Source organism: Lagenorhynchus albirostris, chromosome 18 (genome assembly GCF_949774975.1).
Source record: "Lagenorhynchus albirostris chromosome 18, mLagAlb1.1, whole genome shotgun sequence".
Lineage (NCBI taxonomy): Eukaryota > Metazoa > Chordata > Mammalia > Artiodactyla > Delphinidae > Lagenorhynchus > Lagenorhynchus albirostris.
Window position 1 is genome coordinate 66,189,841 of NC_083112.1, and position 20,137 is coordinate 66,209,977.

At 42.8% G+C, this 20,137-nt stretch overlaps 1 protein-coding gene across 11 annotated transcripts in view; it reads left to right on the forward strand.

Moving 5' to 3' along the window:
- MBNL2 (muscleblind like splicing regulator 2) overlaps positions 1 to 20,137 on the forward strand; it is a 152,580-nt gene that overhangs the window by 41,903 nt on the left and 90,540 nt on the right. For all 11 annotated transcript variants that reach the window (XR_009536670.1, XR_009536671.1, XR_009536674.1 and 8 more), the window contains exon 2: positions 8,622 to 9,398. Coding sequence is in view for 4 of the 11 variants with exons in the window: in XM_060128821.1 (XP_059984804.1) it covers positions 9,225 to 9,398 (174 nt within the window). In the remaining 7 variants the exon portion in view is untranslated. The remainder of the gene's footprint in view (positions 1 to 8,621; positions 9,399 to 20,137) is intronic.

Below are 20,137 nucleotides of genomic sequence, written 5' to 3' on the forward strand. Positions count from 1 at the left end.
TCCTGGAAACTACAATGAAAATGGGCTGGAAATTTTCATGCATTAAAATGATTTCTGGATTTTATGAATTTTTCACTTGTACTTTAAGAGACAAGGTCCAAGAGGAAAATTTTTAGTGGGGGAATTTCTCCTTTTATTTCTGTTATTATGAAACATTGGCTTATCTGACTTACTGTGTGGCTTGGGTGCCCCGGTGTTTAATTTCCTCTATAGAAATGTATTTGAAAGTATATTCAAAAGAACAAGTACCATGTGAAATGAAGACATGCCTGGTAGCCGTGGTTCTTTCCCTGCTTAGAATGAATGAGTGTTTGGAATTAGTTTTTGAAGAGCATCTATCAAAGTTTTGTCTAACATTCTCTGAAGGACTTCATACTTTGTACCACCATCAAAGAAAGAGACTTTCTACTTGCTTTAAGTTACACTTCATTTGCTTTACAGAAATGTCTAACTCTTAGTGAATAGGAGTCCTTTCCACCTGTGCGTGTATATGTGTGTGTGTGTGTGTGTGTGTGTGTGTACATGAACACAAATTTAAGGAAAGTTGATGCCTTACCTAATGCTGGTAAGGGTTAGACACCAAACAGAGAGTCCTTATAATATACTACTAATTATATTTTGGTTGCAATACATCCATTTATGGTTTAGCTATTTCCAGTCTCCACGATTCCAAACAAGGAAACTGAGACTCAGAGAGCTTAGGTGACATTTCACAGCTATTCGGGACAGAGGAATGACTGACTGGAATCCAGGGTAGAAAACTTTGTGCTTACCCCTAACCCATGCCAAAGTTTCAAAGCACTATTTCATTTATATTTCCAATAAATTTTTAAAAAATCTTAAGGTGTCTAGAAAGAAAAATCTTTTTAAGGACAATCACTTTTGCTGCTCCCTTCACTTTTTTGCTTGGAAAAGTCAATGAGGTTCTGTATTGCCTTTGGCAGTTGGGACTGCTTTCATTTCTGTATTTTTATTGGTCCTCCGGGGTTCCCATGGGAAGGTCCCAGTCGGGGACCTCTTCTCAGTGGCTGTGATTACGGAGCAGGGTTACACCCACTCCCGGAGGTCAAGTGGCTTTTAGCCCAGTTCTCCAGCCTGCGCTGCTCTGGGTTCCTCTCCAGCCCGGGCGTTTGCATCTGACACGCAGGATACAGGGAGTCAAGGACCGAAGGAGAGAGCATGTGGAGAGATATTTTAAATTAAGCTCCAGAAATAGAGCTGGAGACGTCAAGCCACTCACAGGAAGGAAGAATCATTTTTCAACAATGTGTTTTAAGAATTGAAAGATTAAAAATACAGTACTTGTTTTTCTCTTTCTGACTTACTTCACTCTGTATGACAGACTCTAGGTCCATCCACCTCACTACAAATAACTCAATTTCGCTTCTTTCTATGGCTAATATCCCATTGTATATGTGTGCCACGGCTTCTTTATCCACTCATCTGTTGATGGACACTTAGGTTGCTTCCATGTCCTGGCTATTGTAAATAGTGCTGCAATGAACACTGTGGTACATGACTCTTCTTGAATTATGGTTTTCTCAGGGTAAATGCCCAGTAGTGGGATTGCTGGGTCATATGGTAGTTCTATTTTGAGTTTTTTAAGGAACCTCCATACTGCTCTCCATAGTGGCTGCACCAATTCACATGGGTAAGCTGGGACGAAGTGAGAGAGTGGCATGGACATATATACACGACCAAATGTAAAACAGATAGCTAGTGGGAAGCAGCCGCATAGCACAGGGAGATCAGCTCGGTGCTTTGTGACCACCTAGAGGAGTGGGATAGGGAGGGTGGGAGGGTGGGAGACGCAAGAGGGAAGAGATATGGGGATAAATGTATATGTATAGCTGATTCACTTTGTTATAAAGCAGAAACTAACCTACCATTGTAAAGCAATTATACTCCAATGAAGATGTTAAATATATAGAGATATATATATATATACATAAAAAGGGAAAAATTCATGAAAATTACCAAAATTAAATAAATAAATAAAGGATTAAAAATAGGAAATCCAAGATTCTCCAAATTAGAAGTTAGGAAACTCAAGGAGACATAGTTTCTTCATGTAATTAGATTTATGCAAAATAAAATTAAAGGCATCCCATAAATTACTTAATGGAAAATAAGTCCTTGACTGTCTGACTCAGAAATCGGTTTGTTTTGCAAGGATCCTTTAATCAGCTCTCTAGGAGGCCGCTGTCTGGCAGACAGCTAAAATACCTTAGATGACCAAGAGTTGGCTGGAGAAGCTGTGTGCTGCACAACTATTTTCCTTAAGGCGGTCTTAACGTTTTAATCAGTCTCCGTCTCAAGATTGGACATGATTGATGTGTTTCCCTTCAGAAATGTACAAACTGGCTACAAAGCGTTGGCAAGGTGAGGACACCTGGGGTCCACAGCCCGGGCTTGTCTGAGGGGCGTGGCCTGGGGCAGGTCGCCAGGGTGGTAGAGTGGAGGACCGTGCTTTCCAAACTCACCCTGCGACATCGCAGAGTTACTGTAAGGAAGGAACGTGCACAGCGGATTCTTTCCTGCAGTCAAAAGTCACAGCTTTCTGAAAATCTAACACCTAGAAGAGTTTTCAATATGTTTTGAAAGATGAAGCGTCACGTAAGTGAAGACCCTAAAAAAAGCGTGGGATTACTTTGTACTGTTGAACAGCAAGTCCTTTGGCATTTCAGGAAATACTACAGAACCTCCTTCCTTATCCTGGAACTTCCATCTCGCCTTTCCTTTGAAGATGAGGCCAGCAGTGACCCTCCATACTGGTCATATCTGGCGCCGGGGCTTTACACAGCAGCCCCTCTGTGGAGAGTTCTGGCGTCACGCGGCTGCGGGCCAAGCTGCTGGCCACCAAGGGCCGCCAGCCCCCTAAGACGGTCCTCTCTCAGACAAGGGCCCTAGAAACAAAGCCCTATTTACCCCCATCAAAGGCCTGCTTCATCCTGAACAAAATCTGCAAGCTATGAGACAATCTATTTTTCAAATTCTCAGAATCAAGTCTTAGCGGGGACGGATCTCTCAGGTGTTTCCTGTGTCATCTAGTTTTATTTTGTTTTGACTGATCGGAAACACAGCCACTGGGAGAAACCCTCAGCCAGCCCTCCTGCAACTGTTTGTGCGGGAATCGGTGACCCCAAGACCCTGTGATCGACTCAGGGCAGACGTCTTGGTTCCCCTAGCAACCCAAAGGATGCCTGGCACACAGGAGGGCGGCAAGAAATGCTTACCACGGTGCTTGTCAAACTTGAGAGTGCTTCAGAGTCAGCCCTGGAGGGCTTGTCAAAACACAGATTGCTGGGCCCTACCCCCAAGACTTCGGACCCAAGACCTCTGGGCCGGGGCCTGAGAACCTGCATTTCTAATGAGCTCCCAGGGGCTGCTGGGCCTGCTGGCCCACGTATACTACACTTTGAAAACCTCTGGCCTAAAGATTCAGGGTTTTGAAGCTCAAATAATTTATCTGCGGGGCAGCTCCTCACCCACACCCCCAGCTTCCTTGGCAACAACAGGGTAAGCCGCTAGCGCTGGCTGGAATTTTCCCACAGGATAGTACTGAGAGTCTCTATTCAGAGCCTTATTCCCTTAGGTTAGACTCTGGTCCGTGTTAAAATGCAAATGCTCTTTGGAGGAGGATCAGGAGTTTATTGGACAAATATTCGTTGAGCATATTCTAGAAACCAAGCACTGAACTGAACCCTGAGGATTTGAAAATAATAACAGTCTATTAGATGCACAGGAGCTTATACTGGGGGGAGACAGTTGGATAAATCAGTATTCACAGTTCTCATGAATTAAGGAATAATGATGTCTACTTAAAAATAATTACCAGGCAGTGTTAAAAGACGGACTACAGAGAGGCCATCAAAAGGGGAATGAAGGGGACTTCCCTGGCGGCCCAGTGGTTAAGACTCTGCGCTTCCAATGCAGGGGGCACGGGTTCCATCCTTGGTCGGGGGAAGTAGGACCCCACACGCCGCGTGGTGTGGCCAAAAAATTAAAAAAATAAATAAATAAAATTAATTTTAAAAAGGGGAATGAAGGAGGTCAGGCTGCAGCCCCGCTTCAGGGGGCAGGGCCGGTGAGGGCTACCAGCCTGTGACTCAGCAGAGCCTCCAGGGCAAGATCATACCCTCCTCTGCGAGGGGCTTAGAAAGGCAGGAAGGGGAGAGAACGTGGGGTGCCTGAATGCCTGGAGAGGACAGGGGAAGGGAATACCTACAACGGCCAGAGAAATAACTGGGAACAAGCGCTTCAGGATTCGGCCCAGGTTCTGCCTGGGAAGGAGCTAACGGGAGGGGATTGATTGTGAAGCTGGAAATAAAGCTGAAGCACACTTGAAAAGCAGTGAAGCAAACAGAAGCAAAAGCAAAGCACTGGGAGAAACTTAGACAGAAAACACTGGAAAGTAATGGGAGCAAGAGACCTTGCTTCCCAGAGCAGCACAGAAACTTCCAGGAAAGGCAAAGGGTGCCCGGCATCGAATGGGTCCAAAGCTGACACCCGTGGCAGCTTTTTGAGAATAGAAAGACGTGCCCTCTCCACACAGACACATTTTAACGGGGAGCCCTCTGGGCAGGTGAACTAGAAAGTGCCACCCCCTGCTCCCCCCTCGCCCAGGACGCTGGGAGCTCACTCAGCGGCTGTGCTCCCACCAAGGCCTCGAGCCAGATGGGGTCCCCACCACTGCGACCAGCATACTGGGACTCGGCATCACACCCAGGGTGACCACTGGGCCCTAAAAGTGTTTCATCTACTTCTGGGTTGGTAGCATCTGGAGGAAGACAGCAGGCTCAGGCCTTTGTAGTGACACCGTGGGATGTGTACTTGGGGAAACTTCTCTGTGGGTTCCCTTCGGCTGCAGAATAAGATGGTCTGAGTAATGAGGGGCGCTCCGGATGCAGTCAGCTCTTTGATCTGCAAGGTACCGTCCTGCTCTCAGAATCTGTGGCTGGAGCAGATCCACCCCAGGCATGACCCCAGTCATTGATAGGGAACGACTGCAGAGAGGAAGCCTGGAAGTGGATTTATTCAATAAATATTTATAGAGCGGCTCATCCTTTCATCACCTTGCTTTGGGACAGCTCTTGACTGTTCACAGAGTGTTTTTATGTTTCTTCTGTAATCAGCCCTTCGTGGCAGTAACCATGTAAAGTAGGTAGGAACTATCATTAACATTTTACAGATGAAGAAACTGGATCTCAGAGAAATTGACTTATTAAGGTCATATGAAGGAGGCTTGGCAAAACAAGGGCTGGAACCTGGCTCTTAGGACAGGGTACTTTCCACCATTCCAGAAAGTGCTGTGGCTAATAGAAGAAATGCAAAAGCCCCTACAACAGTGCCATCAGCAGAAATACAATGTAAGCTACATATATAATTCTGAATTTTTTGAAGGGGAGCTAAAAAGAAGCAAGTGAGTTTAATTTAAATAATAATATTTAATCCAGTTTGTTAAAAATATTATCAATTCACCATGTAGTAAATATGAAGCGATATTAATGAGGTGTTTTCATGGGTTTTTTTTTCATACTAAGTCTTTGAAATCACTGTGTATTTTATACTTAGAACACATCTCAATTAGGATGCTGGATTTTTATTAGAAATACTTGATCTGTATTTAGATCTCCTAAAATTTACAACTGAAAAGTAGATTCATATAGTCAAGTTGGCCCAAGCATACTTAAAAGTTTTCCGATAAGTAAACTGAGGATCCGTTTTTAAGTGAAATTTACGTTAATTAAGAGTAAATAAAAATTTAAATTTAGTCCCTCAGTGATGCTAGCCATATTTCAAGTGCTCAATAACCAGGGGTGGCTAGTGGGCCTCCCAGGAGCCTCCAGTCTGGGAGACCCGATATGTAATTTGCTCTATGTGTTGCTTAATTTAGTCTTGTGCCTTGATAACCATGTTAAAGGCTGGTCTTCTCCATCCTTGCCCATCATTGCCCATCTCCTTCGGTGGCCTCCTGTGACCTCAATTAAATCTATTCTCACTTCCTCATTCCCACAGCTGCTTGCTGTGCCCACTCCGGAAGATGGAGGTTGTCATGGCCCAAGAGAGGTGATATCTTTGTAACAGTAGCTCGGTAACTTTTAGGATAGAAACAGAGAAGAAGCTGGGAGAAAGACTGGATTCATGAACGGTTAGGACAGCGATATATTTAGGTGCAATCTGACGAGCCTTGTGGAACATCTTTGACTTACACAGGACTCTGGCCATCAGAAACTTGGTTCCTCTGTTTCCAAAAGCAAGTCCATCTTGATAGAGTGTGACCATCTAAATTCTGGTTGGATTTTCATAGTAGTAGAAATGGCACTCCGTTTCTCCTGGCGGGGGGGGGGGGATGTCTTCTTATCTAAAAGTATAAGCAAAAGTGTACCCCATGCACTGGAATGAGTTAAGAGCATTGTTCCTGTGTGGTTTTTAGGAAGACTTGAGTAATGATTCATTTGCCATCTGTGCATGAATCTGTGTTTGCCTCTTTCTTTTCCTACACGTGACGCATCGGCCAAGACTGTGCTGCTTTGAGGAAGAGCATCTCCTGCATCCTTGCTGTTCTGTGACCCCATTGGACCCAGGTCCTTGGGACTCGGGGACGCTGCAAAATATTTGGCAAATATGAACTACGTGTGTCCAGCCCCTCATTTTGTCTCCACATTATTGGCACCTCAGCTCCACTGAACACACAAGCAGAAATGTTTCCTTGTCCCTTGCTTCCCTTGCTTTGTTCTCACGGGGTTTAGAGGTAAGGGTTGAGGTAATGAGGGTGCAGGTCCAGGCTGGTCGGTGAAACCTGACCCAGAGGCAATTTGGTTATTAAAGTCATCTTCTTAAACTCTTGAAGTTAAGATAGTTGATGTTAGCTGCTGGGAATGCAATCCTGCCAAAAAGACAAGCAGGAGCCTGTCTGGCCCCTCAAATATTTCAAAACGGGAAGCTAGGAATGTGTCATAGCTTTCCAGGTTGCCAACTTCCTTAAATGCACATACAATGATAACTCATTCAAACACTTCTACTAACAAGTCAGAGAAGTATTGGGATGAAGAAGCATTTCCCACTAGTCCCGGGAGATGTCCCGCTAAATAAACGATCCACAATCAGATAAGCTTGAGAGACGCCACTGCTTCTCTTCCCCTATCAGAGACTCATCCAAGGCCGAAAAAAGCCCTCTTGCAAGGAAGCCTGTTCAGCTTGGTTTGCCTGGAGTTAACTAAACTTAATTGATTGTGAGACTTACTTTTTCAGGGAACACTTGTGAATCGCTCAAGAATTATTGCTCTCTGAACTTCTATGGTACATGGCGATTTTAAATAACCTACTTCCAGCCTCTATTAAGTTTTTAGTTATAAATATTTTAGAAGGCCGTCAAGGCTAAGCAAGTATCTAAGGTATCCCATGGCATATCCAATATATAAAAATGACCAACTTCTGATATTTAGTCCTCCATTCATGCTTGACGCAGTAATGTTAAATTTTTAACGTTTTAATAATTTCATAATCCTTGGAGATATTAAAAGAAACTTATCATGCTGATCTTAGAAATCTGAATTGACTTGTTATATTTTTGTTGTGTTAGATAGGTGATTCAGCCCCAGCATTCCACAGAACAGAACATTCTCAGATTGTGACTCCGTTAAAATCTAAACCGGACTCAGCTAAAATGAACTTGCATTCATTCACTTAGTCAGTGAGTCAGTCATCAGTTAAATCAGTCAAGAAATATTTTTTGAGGACCAAATAGCCATGAACTAAGGCCCTAGGGAAACAGAAATGGAATATGCAAACTGCCCTTACCCTCTGAGTGCTTACAGCCTAGAAAGGAACACTAACGTCACGCAAGTATTAAAGGTAGAGAGGGGCTTCCCTGGTGGCGCAGTGGTTGGGAGTCCGCCTGCCGATGCAGGGGACACGGGTTCGTGCCCCGGTCCGGGAAGATCCCACGTGCCGCGGAGCGGCTGGGCCCGTGAGCCATGGCCGCTGAGCCTGCGCGTCCGGAGCCTGTGCCCCACAACGGGAGAGGCCACAACAGTGAGAGGCCCGCGTACCACAAAAAAAAAAAAAAAAAAAAAAAAATGTAGAGAGAAAGTATAAGAGATCTGAGAGTAAATATCAGATCTACCTTTCCCTCTCTAAGTTCAAATCTCTGTAAACTAGAAAAGGTTGGAAAGGGTAAGGAGCCCACACTTCATCCAGAATGACAATATCCTTATTATTTAGGAGAGTCACATCCCAAATGATTGGTTACAGCATTTCCAACAGTAAAATCAATGGCCTAAATGTGAAATTAATTGGAAGTCACAGTTCTAATACACTGTTTTGGCGATTAGGCACATTAGATTGAATTGTTTCAGAATGCCTAATTATTGTGTCTGCCACACTCATCTGTTTGAGTCATTCCTAACTTTTGGACTGCTGCCTGGATCAGTTCTGCAGTACAGTTGCAGTTTCGCATTCTTTTCTCTCTTTTTTAATGCATAACTTTCCTCACTATATTCAAAGCTCAAAGCTCTAAACCGCACTTTCGCAAATTCTAGATAAGAGCCAAATAGTTTGTTAAAGTGTTGATTCCATTGAGTTTGGGTGTAAGTTGATATTTTATTTGTGTTTTGCAGGTTCAAGATTTAAAAGTGCCTGTGTGAAGTCACTTTTGCTGGAAACCACAGCCCGGGAGCTTCGGTGTTATCGTGTTTTGCTATCCAATACACATTACCCTGACCTTACGAGTGGATGAAGATACCTCAGTTGTCTGGCTTTGCCAATTGCTTGATTTGCGGAATTTTAAAAGGTGAAAGGAAAGAGAAATCCTGCCAAGATCTGAACATCTAAGTGGCTTATTTTCCAGCATCGTCAATAGCTGCGAGCATCAGAACTAAATATTCTCCCAAGGAGTGCCATGATATTGAAGTCACTTTATTAAAAACAATTGTGTCTGCAAAACGATCAGGCGACTCGGACGTTTGCAGCCAGAGATGACACTGAGCATGCTTTCATTGCGGCCCGCAGTCTTCGAGTGGGGCATATTGATTGATGAGTGACCGCCTGCCGATAAATTCTCTCCTCACTCTGTTTCCCGGATTGGGCTTCTTTAAGCAATTTGTCACTTACCTTCAGACTTACATGTGGGATTTTTCACAGCAATAGTTTTGGAATCATTGGAACTTGATTTGATTTCATCATTTAACAGAAACGAACAGGATCCAAATTATTTTCTCATCATGGCTTTGAATGTTGCCCCGGTCAGAGATACAAAATGGCTGACCTTGGAAGTCTGCAGACAGTTCCAGAGAGGAACGTGCTCCCGTTCTGATGAGGAATGCAAATTTGCTCACCCCCCCAAAAGTTGCCAGGTCGAAAATGGAAGAGTAATCGCCTGCTTCGATTCCCTAAAGGTAAGAGAATGTATTTTACGTGTCACATCAATGCCACATTGGACTTTCAAATGGAATATTTTTCGTTGTACTTTTACAGACGTTTAACAATCGATTTTAGATCCTGTTTTCTTATTTGTGGTGACTGTTGGGAGATTTGCACTCAAATTTTTTCATATCAGGTATATATAAAGATTTTACGGATCCATGTTTAAATTAAAAATACATGGTGCTGTATTTTTGGTCTGGCGTGATGTTCATGTACCCAAGAGTTTTAAATCAAAGTCTGGCTTGTGACAACTGAGGATAAATATTTTATTAACGTTTGATCTTCTGGAGGTTATACAAAGGTGAAGAAATTGAATGTGTCACTTTTATGTGCCAGTTATTCTGATTCACCTCTTGAAGAATTTTCTACTCTTGTGGCTTTCTTTCTTGACCAAGGGTTTCCTAAAATACTTAATAGGTTTTTCACTCTCTTTGACAATTTGTCATGGCTACAGAAATTATTAAGTACACACACAGTACTTCTTAAGTTAAGTACTTCTGTAAGTTAACAGATAGCACATCAGAGAAGAAATGAATGTGATTCAAGATGGTATCCTTGGTGATCTCACTGTCTGGTAGGGAAAACACAGCAAATGGCTACAATGCAAGACAGAAAGGGACATGGGCCCTAAGAGAAGGATAGAGGGCAGACTTCTATGGGGACCCATAGATGGGAGAGCTGGCTTCCAGCTGATTGTTTCAAGAAATGTTTTTGGAGGCTGTGGCACCTGAGTTGTATACTGAGTTTGGTGGAGCCTGGGCTTGAAGAAATGGGAGAATTATAATGAAAGATCTAATTGAAGGAAACGGGGATGCCTTAGCCCATAACGCTTTGAGGTTGATTTTGCCCTAAGATTATGGATTCTATCAATCCCTGACTGTCTAGGACAGTTGTAACATCAATGGATATAGGTAAGATATATAGCTTAAAAAAAAAAAAGATTTGGGAAATCATAGTGCTGTGAGTTTACAAAATAGTGACCTTAGTCTTTTCTTGAGTATGAAGGGACTGGGTATGTTTTTTGGAAAAAATTCATCTTAAAGTAAAAAGACTTTTAAGTGAAAATTGAAATACAAGACTTCAAATCATATATTAAAGGGAAAATGTATCTATATACTAAAAGCAGAAGAATGCATTTATAGCTCAGTAGAATTATTTTAAGGATTAAAATTTGAAAAATTATAGATATGTGATTTACCTCAACAGCTACTCCATTTTCTTTCTTTTTAATCTTTTTTGTCTAAGTTTATTAGATTAGACTTTAAAATTATAAATCATTTTGTCTACACAGAAATGAATAGATGGATAAATCACAATTCATATAAACTATAACGGCATAAGCACATTTTTATATTAGTATTTATTTTGCTTGTAGTCAAAAAAGTAAACAAAGTATGTGCTTCTATGATTATCACCAATGGAAGCATTCACTATAAAAAGCAGTGTAGATTGAAAACTAGAACATAAGAACTTTAAGATATGGAATCAGGTCAGAGATGAGAAATTCGTTTTCCAGGTCATCCCCAATCTCTTCATTTTATTAATCCAACCCTTCTCTGGTTAGATATTTACTATTAAACTGATATTTTAGCAAGTTTCTTAAAACTTTTAATTCTTGGACATCCCTGGTGGTGCAGTGGTTAAGAATCTGCCTGCCAATGCAGGGGACATGGGTTTGAGCCCTGGGGGTCTAGGAAGATCCCACATGCCTCAGAGCAACTAAGCCTGTGCGCCACAACTACTGAGCCTTCGCTCTAGAGCCCAAAAACCTCAGCTACTGAGCCCATGTGCCACAATTACTGAAGCCTCGTGCCACAACTACTGAAGCCTGCACGCCTAGAGCCCAAGCTCGGCAACAAGAGAAGCCACTGCAGTGAGAAGCGCACGCACCGCAACAAAGAGTAGCCCCCGCTCACCACAACTAGAGAAAGCCCGCGCGCAGCAACAAAGACCAACACAGCCAAAAATAAATAAATAATAAAATTTTTTTAAAAAGTGGTTTTGGTTCAAGGTGTTGGAGTGTGTGTGTGCCCACATGATTCTGAAATGCACGATTTCAGATATTATGATGTGATAATGTACAGGACAGCTTCACACTTTAAGAATTCTTGGACCCACCAATTATACTTCCTGCAGAAGAGATCCATTTCCCTATCATGACTTCTACTCTCCCTTGTAAATCAACTGCTTCCCCTTTGTGGCCTCCCTTGACACTATTCAGACCTCCATATACAGTTGATTCCTCTAAGTATGTGTCCTTGCACAAGCAAGTAAGTTTCCCAAAGGCAGGATTGTGTCTTATTCATCTTTGTGCCCCAGCACCTAACGTGGTAACTAGCACATAGCAGAAATGCAATCATAACCATCCAAAGTATGCATAAATGAAGAAAGAATCCCCACAGTTTTTCAAAAGGGATTATTGATGATCATTGGTGAACTTCAGACACAGAACTTCTCCGCATGAGTGTTCACCATTTTCTTTAAATATTTCATTTTACAAGCCTGGCCAGCCTCTCCTTTGAAGTCTCTCCTGCTCTTTTCCCCCAGGGCATGCTCCTCATTCTTCTACCACTCTAAACTGCCTGCCTATTTTACCTCTAACGCCACCTCTTCCTCCCCTTGCTCCCTAACGTAGATGCTGTCCGAGACCCAGTGTTGGTCCTTCCTAGGCCAGGTTCAGTGATCAGTTCTGAAAGCGGACCTGCGCTCAAATATTCAGTCCCCACCTCCGTGATGCTCAATCCCAATGCTGCGTGTGTGCCCTTTCCTTGCCAACTTTGTGGCTCCCAATGCCTACTGAACGCCCCATGTGAACGGTGCATTGTCCCCTGCAGGTCAACATATGTAAATCAGCATTCTTCATCCTGTCTCCACCCTGAGCCATCATCCCGCTCCATCCCTATGCCTTGTTCCCCAGGCACAAAATCTTAGGTGGATCCTGACCATCATGCCAAGCACCCTTAGTTTTTTTTTGTTTTTGTTTTGCTTGATGTTCTGGTTGTAGGGAAGTATACATCTTTAAGAATTAATCAAAACTCTGGAATCTTTACCCAGAAAAGTGGTCATACCCTCAGACTACTGCAAACAATCTCAATATCTCCAAGGTTTCATGTTGGCTTCTAAGAGCTGTCTCTGGACCGTGAGTTACGGAACTCTCATTCAAGGAGAAGTCTGACACATTAAGGTGGGCACAAGAAGACCAGAGGGTCATTAAAGATACTTTTTGATTATTTTCCTAGGGCCAAGATTAGAGCCAAATTCTTCCTAATGCTCAAGATATTCTCTGCTAAGGAATGATATACCTTTAGCTTCCAGGACAAAAGGAGGGCCATTACTCCCTGTCTAAGAACAGGTGGAATCAGCTTCAGTGCCTTCAGTAAGCAAAGGAATGAGGCTTCTCAAGCAATGCAGCATCTGCCTAAATGTCTTCCTTAGGGATAGCACATCTGTGGCATTTATGGCTGATGCCACTTTCCTAGGGACACAGCTTCCGCCAGTGAGATACCTACGTTCTAACACAGTTTAAAATGAAGAGTCAGGGACTTCCCTGGTGGCACAGTGGTTAAGAATCTGCCTGCCAATGCAGGGGACACGGGTTCAAGTCCTGGGCCAGGAAGATCCCACATGCTGTGGGGAAACTAAGCCAGTGCACCACAACTACTGAGCCTTCACTCTAGAGCCCACGAGCCACAACTACTGAGCCCACATGCCACAACTACTGAAGCCTGCATGGCTAGAGCCCATGCTCCGCAACAAGAGAAGCCACTGCAACGAGAAGCCCGTGCACTGCAGTGAAGAGTAGCCCCCGCTCACCGCAACTAGAGAAAGCCTGCGCGCAGCAATGAAGACACAACGCAGCCAAACATAAATAGATAAAATAAATAAATTTTTAAAAAATATTTTAAAACATTAAAAAATAAATAAAATGAAGAGTCAGACAAGGTAATCTCTATGTTAGTTTCCTAGGGCCGTAGTAACAAATCACCACAGACTGGGTGGCTTAAAACAACAGGAATTTATTATCTCCCAGTTATGGGGCTGGAAGTTTGATCAAAGTGTCCTCAGGGTCACGCTCCCTCTGCAGCTCCTACAGGAGGATCCTTCCTTGCCTCTTCTGGTTTCTTGTCGTGCATGCGTTCCTTGACTTATGGTAGCATTACTCTGATCTCTGCCTCCAGCTGCAGGTGTCTGTCTTTCTGTGTGTCTCTTTTTGCCTCATCTTCCCTCTGAGTCTGTGTCCAAATTTCCCCTTCTTACAAGGACAACAGTTATATTAGGTTAGGGCCCCCCGCTTCTCCAATATGACCTCATCTTAGCTAATGACATCCACAATGACCCTATTTTCAAATCAAGTCACATTCTGAGGGACAGGGATAATTCTATTTAAGATTTCAATATATCTTTTGGCGGGGGTGGAGGGGTGGAGGGGGACAACACAATTCAATGCATAACAATAATGTCCGAACATCAGAAATGAAGCACTGTGGTCTCATTCAATGATCCCAAATTGCGTTTCAGAGTCCACCTCCACACACGGCCCTGAATAGCCGCTAGCCATCACCGGAGCTGGCAAAAGAGAGGAGGCTTAAAAAACTCCAGTTTTTGATAGTGAGTAAAAGAAGGGATGATGATAAACTGTCATTCTATGATTATAATAGTCTGTGTTTAAAACATGTAAGAATAGATAAAAATAATTCACAGAGAAAAATGGCATAACTTACTTCTCCAAAAAAAAACGAATGGAGTAAAATACTAATTTTAACCTTAATTATATTGTTTAATAATTACATTTGTTTGTTATTCACTTTGCCTTGGGCAGTGATGTTAACTTCTGCTAGTCTGTGTAGCAGTTCTTAGGAAACCATTTCTTTACATTTATCATAATAAACAATTTGTTTAATATTCTATTTTTTCCAAACATGGAAGTAGCATTTTGTCAGTACACTTCTTTCATTCAAACTCTTGTTTTTATTTTAGGATTTTTTTTTTTTTTTTGCGGTACGCGGGCCTCCCACTGCTGTGGCCTCTCCCGTTGTGGAGCACAGGCTCCGGACGCGCAGGCTCAGCGGCCATGGCTCACGGGCCCAGCCGCTCCGCGGCACGCGGGATCCTCCCGGACCGGGGCACGAACCCATGTCCCCTGCATCGGCAGGCGGACTCCCAACCACTGCGCCACCAGGGAAGCCCTATTTTAGGATGTTTTTAATACAATGACATTGGAAGCAAAGATTGTAGGTAAAAGCCCTGGCCTGAGAATCTATAGCTGAGCCCTGGCATTTCTGCATGTAAGCTTACATCATTTCACCTCTCCCAGCTCCAGGTTACTCGTCAGTAAACATTCATTCATTCGTTTGTTTATTCATTCATTCCCTCTTTAACTAAACAAGAGGTACAAACTCAAAATCTGCAGGAACCAGCAAGTAATATGAATGAGTGACTCAGCACTCACGGCTGGGGAGACCCAGGGCTCGCTGGGGACGGCAGGAATTTAGCTGAGGAGCACATAACCCCCCTCTAAAGACGGCAGCTGCCACCCAGCCACAAACAGCTGTGGCCTGCCTTGTGAGAATCCTGGAGATTTTTTAAAAAAGAACCAGAGATACAAGTTTTGATGTGAAGTTTCCCAATTTGTAAATCTTGGCAACCAATTAAAATATCTTTAAACCCCAAAGTTCAAATAAAACACACCTACAGGATGCATTCAGCCTGAAGACTGCCACATGTATCGTCTGAAATAAACAAACAAACACTGATCCTGTGACAGGTGCCACTAAACACTGGGAATAGAACAGCATATACAACTTCTTCCATCAATAGAGCTAACTGAGGGCAGAGTAAATTTATAAACTGCTCTTAATCATTCTTGAAAGACTTGATTCACACTGCTTTGGTGATTCACTCTCTGGTTTTCCCCTTACCTCCTTGGCCACTCCGTCTCTGTCTCCCTTCCTGAATCTTCTGCCTCCTCCTGACCTCTAAATGCTGGCGTTTCTCCAGGCTTGATCCCTGAGCATCTTCTCTGCATTTGCTCACATCCACAGTGGACAGTTACCTGACTCTTCTGGTAACTCACCAAGCATGTTCTTGCCTCAGGAGCTCTGTACTTTCTGCCCAGAAAACTGGACTTCCCTAGATGACCTTATCCAACCCAACGGCTGTAAACATTTTCTATATACTGAAGTTTTAAAAAATTTCTAGCTCTAGGCTTGATTTCTCCCCTGAACTCTAGACTCATGTATCCAATTGCCAACCTGACATCTCTACCTGGATATTCAAGTGACATCTCAAATTTAATATATCCACTAATAAGTTCTTGATTCCCCCTTCAACCTGCTGTTCCCATGGTACCATTTATTCAGTTGATCAAATAAAACATCTTGAAACCCAGCCTGAATCTTCTCTTACCATTACCACCATATCCAGTCTCTCAGTCTATTCTATCAGTAAGTCCTATTCTCTCTGCCTTCAAAAGATATCCTAAATCTGAGCATTTTTCAGCACTCCTATGATGACTGCCCTGGCCCACACTACCATCGTGTCTCAAATGGACTGTCATAATAGTCTACTGTAGCTTTCACTTTTGCCACTTCCTACTCTAGTGACCCGTAAGTCATGTCACTCTCTTGCTCAAAGCCTTCCAATAGCTGCCCATTTCATTTATGAAACCTGAAGTCCCTAAGGCGCCACGTGGTCTGCACCCCGCTGCATTCCTGGTCCCACTGTGCTCCCGTCAACTTGGCCTCTTTGCTCCTCAGGCCTTTGCACTGGATGTTCCCTCTACCTGGAATGCTCTTTCCGCAGGTTACCATAAGCCTCAGTTCTTCACTTTAGTCTGGACTTCGCTTAAATATCACACACCCATCCACAAAAGCAACCTCAGAACTTGTCCTTAAGGGATGTTATCTGCCTACGTATCTCCTGCTTGCCCGTGTCCGCTGCTAGGAATTAAGGCTGTAAGGCAGGGGTCTCATTGCTCTTTCCTTGTACATGGCAGCTGCTGGGTGTGCCATCATATTTACCAGTGAATAAGTATATCCTTAAATCCTACACTTTAAAGTATCACTGTTCCAACAAAATTCAGATCACTTTTTTGGCTACCTATTATTCATTTTCTCTGTTAATCTACAGACAGAAAAGCCCTCAAAGTTAAAGGCTTTGTACAAACAAGTTCTTCGATTTACAACCCAGAAGGTGTTTCTGGATCACGTTCATGGTTTTGACTGCACTGATAGGCAGGTCATATGGAGACTTGCCCACAAGTGTCAGCTATTAAAATTCCTGGGCTGGCTTGTTGGGCCACTGTGGGCACCTACCTCAGCCCTCCCCAAAGCCTGGCCATAGACTGATACTGGTATTGGACAACATTTTCACTAGTCTTCTACAAAATTAGGACATTGAAATACATTTGTGTATCTTTTTTTGGTTTTGTTTTGTTTTTATTGTGATGAGAACACAACAGGAGATCTACCCTCTCAACACATTTTTAAGTGCACAATACAGTATTGCTGTCTACAGGCATGACGTTGTACAGCATCTAGCATAACTGGAACTGTATGAAGTACATTTTTTCATAAAGGTAAATTCTTAAAAGGTTGCTTTTTTATTGAGATTGTTTGCTTCTTGTTTTTTTCTGATTATCATAATATTCCTTTCTTTTCTAAAATGATTGTCGATGGATGTGTTTTGTTGTTCTTTTTTCCTTAATGTCCTTACTCAGCAAAAAACAAGTGGGCAACTCTATGTCAGTTCCCCTCTCTTCTTATGAAATATTACTGCTCCATAAAATTCATAAAAATCTATATCATTTGGTCTGACATTCCCACCATCAGACTCACTTCTTTGAGTCACACAGGAAAGTCTTCGTCATTAGAAAGTCACTGTTGAGTCCGCATTACCTGAGAGGCCTCTCGAACTTTTTTCTGTTAGCAAATGAGGACAGCTTGATCTATCAAATAAGCTAATTTTCATCTTTGGTGGGGAAAAGAGCCTGACCGGAGACTATGAGACCTAGAACATACTTGCTTCATTGCACAAGAGCAAGTCTCTAGGAAGCCAAAGACAGCTGGCATTCAGTGTCAAGGTCTAAACCATGGCAGGGGCTCACCCCTGGGGCTGGGGAGACCAGGGTTGTTCTAGGTGAGCTTCACCAATAATGAACTTCACCTGTTTTACAATTTCCCCGTGAACTGACCTGCTAATGGTAAATAGAACATTCCTTCCACTTGGTTTGGTTCAACTTCCTCTGGCTCAAAGATTACAGTCTAGTATGTATTACTCTTTCTCAGCTCTGTTTTGACCAAGAAGGATAAAACTGATAGAGGACAAATACTGCCCTGGGCACCCACCCTTGGGATTCCGGGAGTAAGTGGATGCTGACATGTTTATTTGTGGTCAACCTTACCTAGCCATCCTCCCTGACCAACCAGCATTTTGGGGATGTGACTGATAAGACCGTTTTCTTATGACTGAAGTCATGTACCCATAATGAACATTAAGCCCTGTAGAAGACGAGATACTGCCAGGAGAAAGAGGAAAAGAAAGCAAAACAAAATGACTAGAGTCAACTTCAGGCATGTTTATCTATTTCATTTAGATTACTATCATCTTACTGGAGTATTTCATATTCTTCTAAAAATCATTGCTTATAATTTTTGATTGAATATGATATGGACACTAAGGTACATTTGTAATCAATCTTAATATGAAGACTTATTTGCTGAAAAGTAGAATGCAGTTAATATAGCCTTCTTAAAAATGCCCATCTGGTCCACTTCTCAAATCTCATTCGGAAGAATATTTCAAGTGCTCCCAGCCCTTAGTAAAATCATTAATAATGACACTGAAGATATCATTTCCACACCTGCTATGAAACTAAGCGCTGACCCAGATGCTCAGGATCTAAAATTAACCGGCAGCAGCCTCATTTGAGTGATTTAATTCACATTGCTTCGCTTCCATTCCCGTTGGGTGCCTGAGCTGTTAACAGAAACAGTGATACTGGAAAATATTGGGATAGCAGAATTCTTAATGAAGGATTCTAGTAGATCCAGACGTTCTGAGTGTTGTATAAAGCTGAGGCGAAAGAAATTTCATATCCTAGAGAACTTCGATATCTTTATTCATTTACTTATTCTACAAATAGCCACTGAGCTACCCCTAAGTGCCAAGCACGACATTTGGTGCCTAAAAAAGACACAGGAACCTTGTTCCCGTGACTCACAGTCAAGTGCAGGAAACAACAACAAGAGAAAAGTAAACAGACTAATCAAATCATCACAATTTATCCAGACTGTTACTCCTTCACGAAATGCTGAGCGCCCACAGAGTGCAGGCATTCGGCCAGGCACTTGCAATACAGCACCATGTAAAAGCCCACAGCGTTCCTGACCCCGTGGGGTTTTCAGTCTAATGGGAGTGACCGGAAACAAATGGGTAGAAACACTGCCCCTGCAAAAAGTAATTATTTTTACGTTGTGAGAAGTGCTAAAAAGGAAATACAAGGTATGTGGATAGAAAACAATGCGATTGAGGAAGAATTTAAACAGAAAGGATGGCTTGGGATGCTTTCCCCAAGGAGGTGCTTTCTGAGCAGAGACCTGAAGGGTGAGAAGGAAGCAGCCATGTGAGGAGAGAAGAGCTTCCCCCGGCACAGGGAAAAGAGAGCCCTAAAGCCTGGAGAGAAAAGCACTTAGCCAACTTCTGGAAACAAGAGGTGAGGGTGACTAGAGCATGACCCATCGGTCAGGGGGAGACGCACCTGAGACAAGGAATAAGAGAGAGACTGTGTAGGAGTTTGGATTTTATGCTCCGTACTAAGATTTGAGCGAGAGGATATTTTGCCTTGTGAGAAGGTCCTCTGCCTGGACAAGGAATTGCAGGAGGAGGCTGGGCCGGGAGCTCAGTGCGCGAAGCTTTGCATTGTCCCGGTCACTGCCAATGCCACCCGGGGCGGGGGGGGGGGTGGCGGCAGTGATAGAGAAGAGTCAACTTAAAATAAATTTTGGAGGTAGATATTATTAGGAAAGATGCATCCTGATGGAGTATTAAAAGGGCCAATGAATATGCATCGTAGCCTCGTTTGTTCCTTTATGGCACGTGGAACTGAAGGTTTGGAGAGGGAAGTTACCGTCCCCTCTGGAGAGTTCATTTCTCCTGGTCCTGTTTGCCCTGCTGGCTATTTTATTCTTAATGTTCTCTAAGGATATTCTCTATGTGGTCACTCAGGAGCTGGGTGGGAACCAGAGCTCCCGGGAGAAGTTAGTTTATTATCTGAGTAGTGGTGCTGCTATGCAAAATCAGGCTGCTTATCTAGAAAACCCTTCTAAATGTGCCTTGTATGATTGAAGTTCCTATTACTTCTGGTTTTCTTTTGGTCAAGTCTTGAGATTGGCTTGAATCACATGAACTTTTTCTTAGACGTTTTACACAGAAAGTTCTATTGGATCATTTGTTTTTCAGAATTATTTATTACCAATTTCAATCCTAAATTTAAAAACTTAGTTTATTTTTACATGGCGTTTAAACCCAGTTCTTTAACTACATTGCAGAAAGTGTTCCTTTCTCAGAGAGCCCTATGTCCCCCAGATTTCTAAAATCTCTAATTGAAGTAAAAGTAACTTTTTGATAAGTGGTTCAATTTCTTCTTTCTTTATAGATTTTCTTCTCATTAAGTTCATCTTAATTTACATTTTTCTCAATTATTTATTTTACT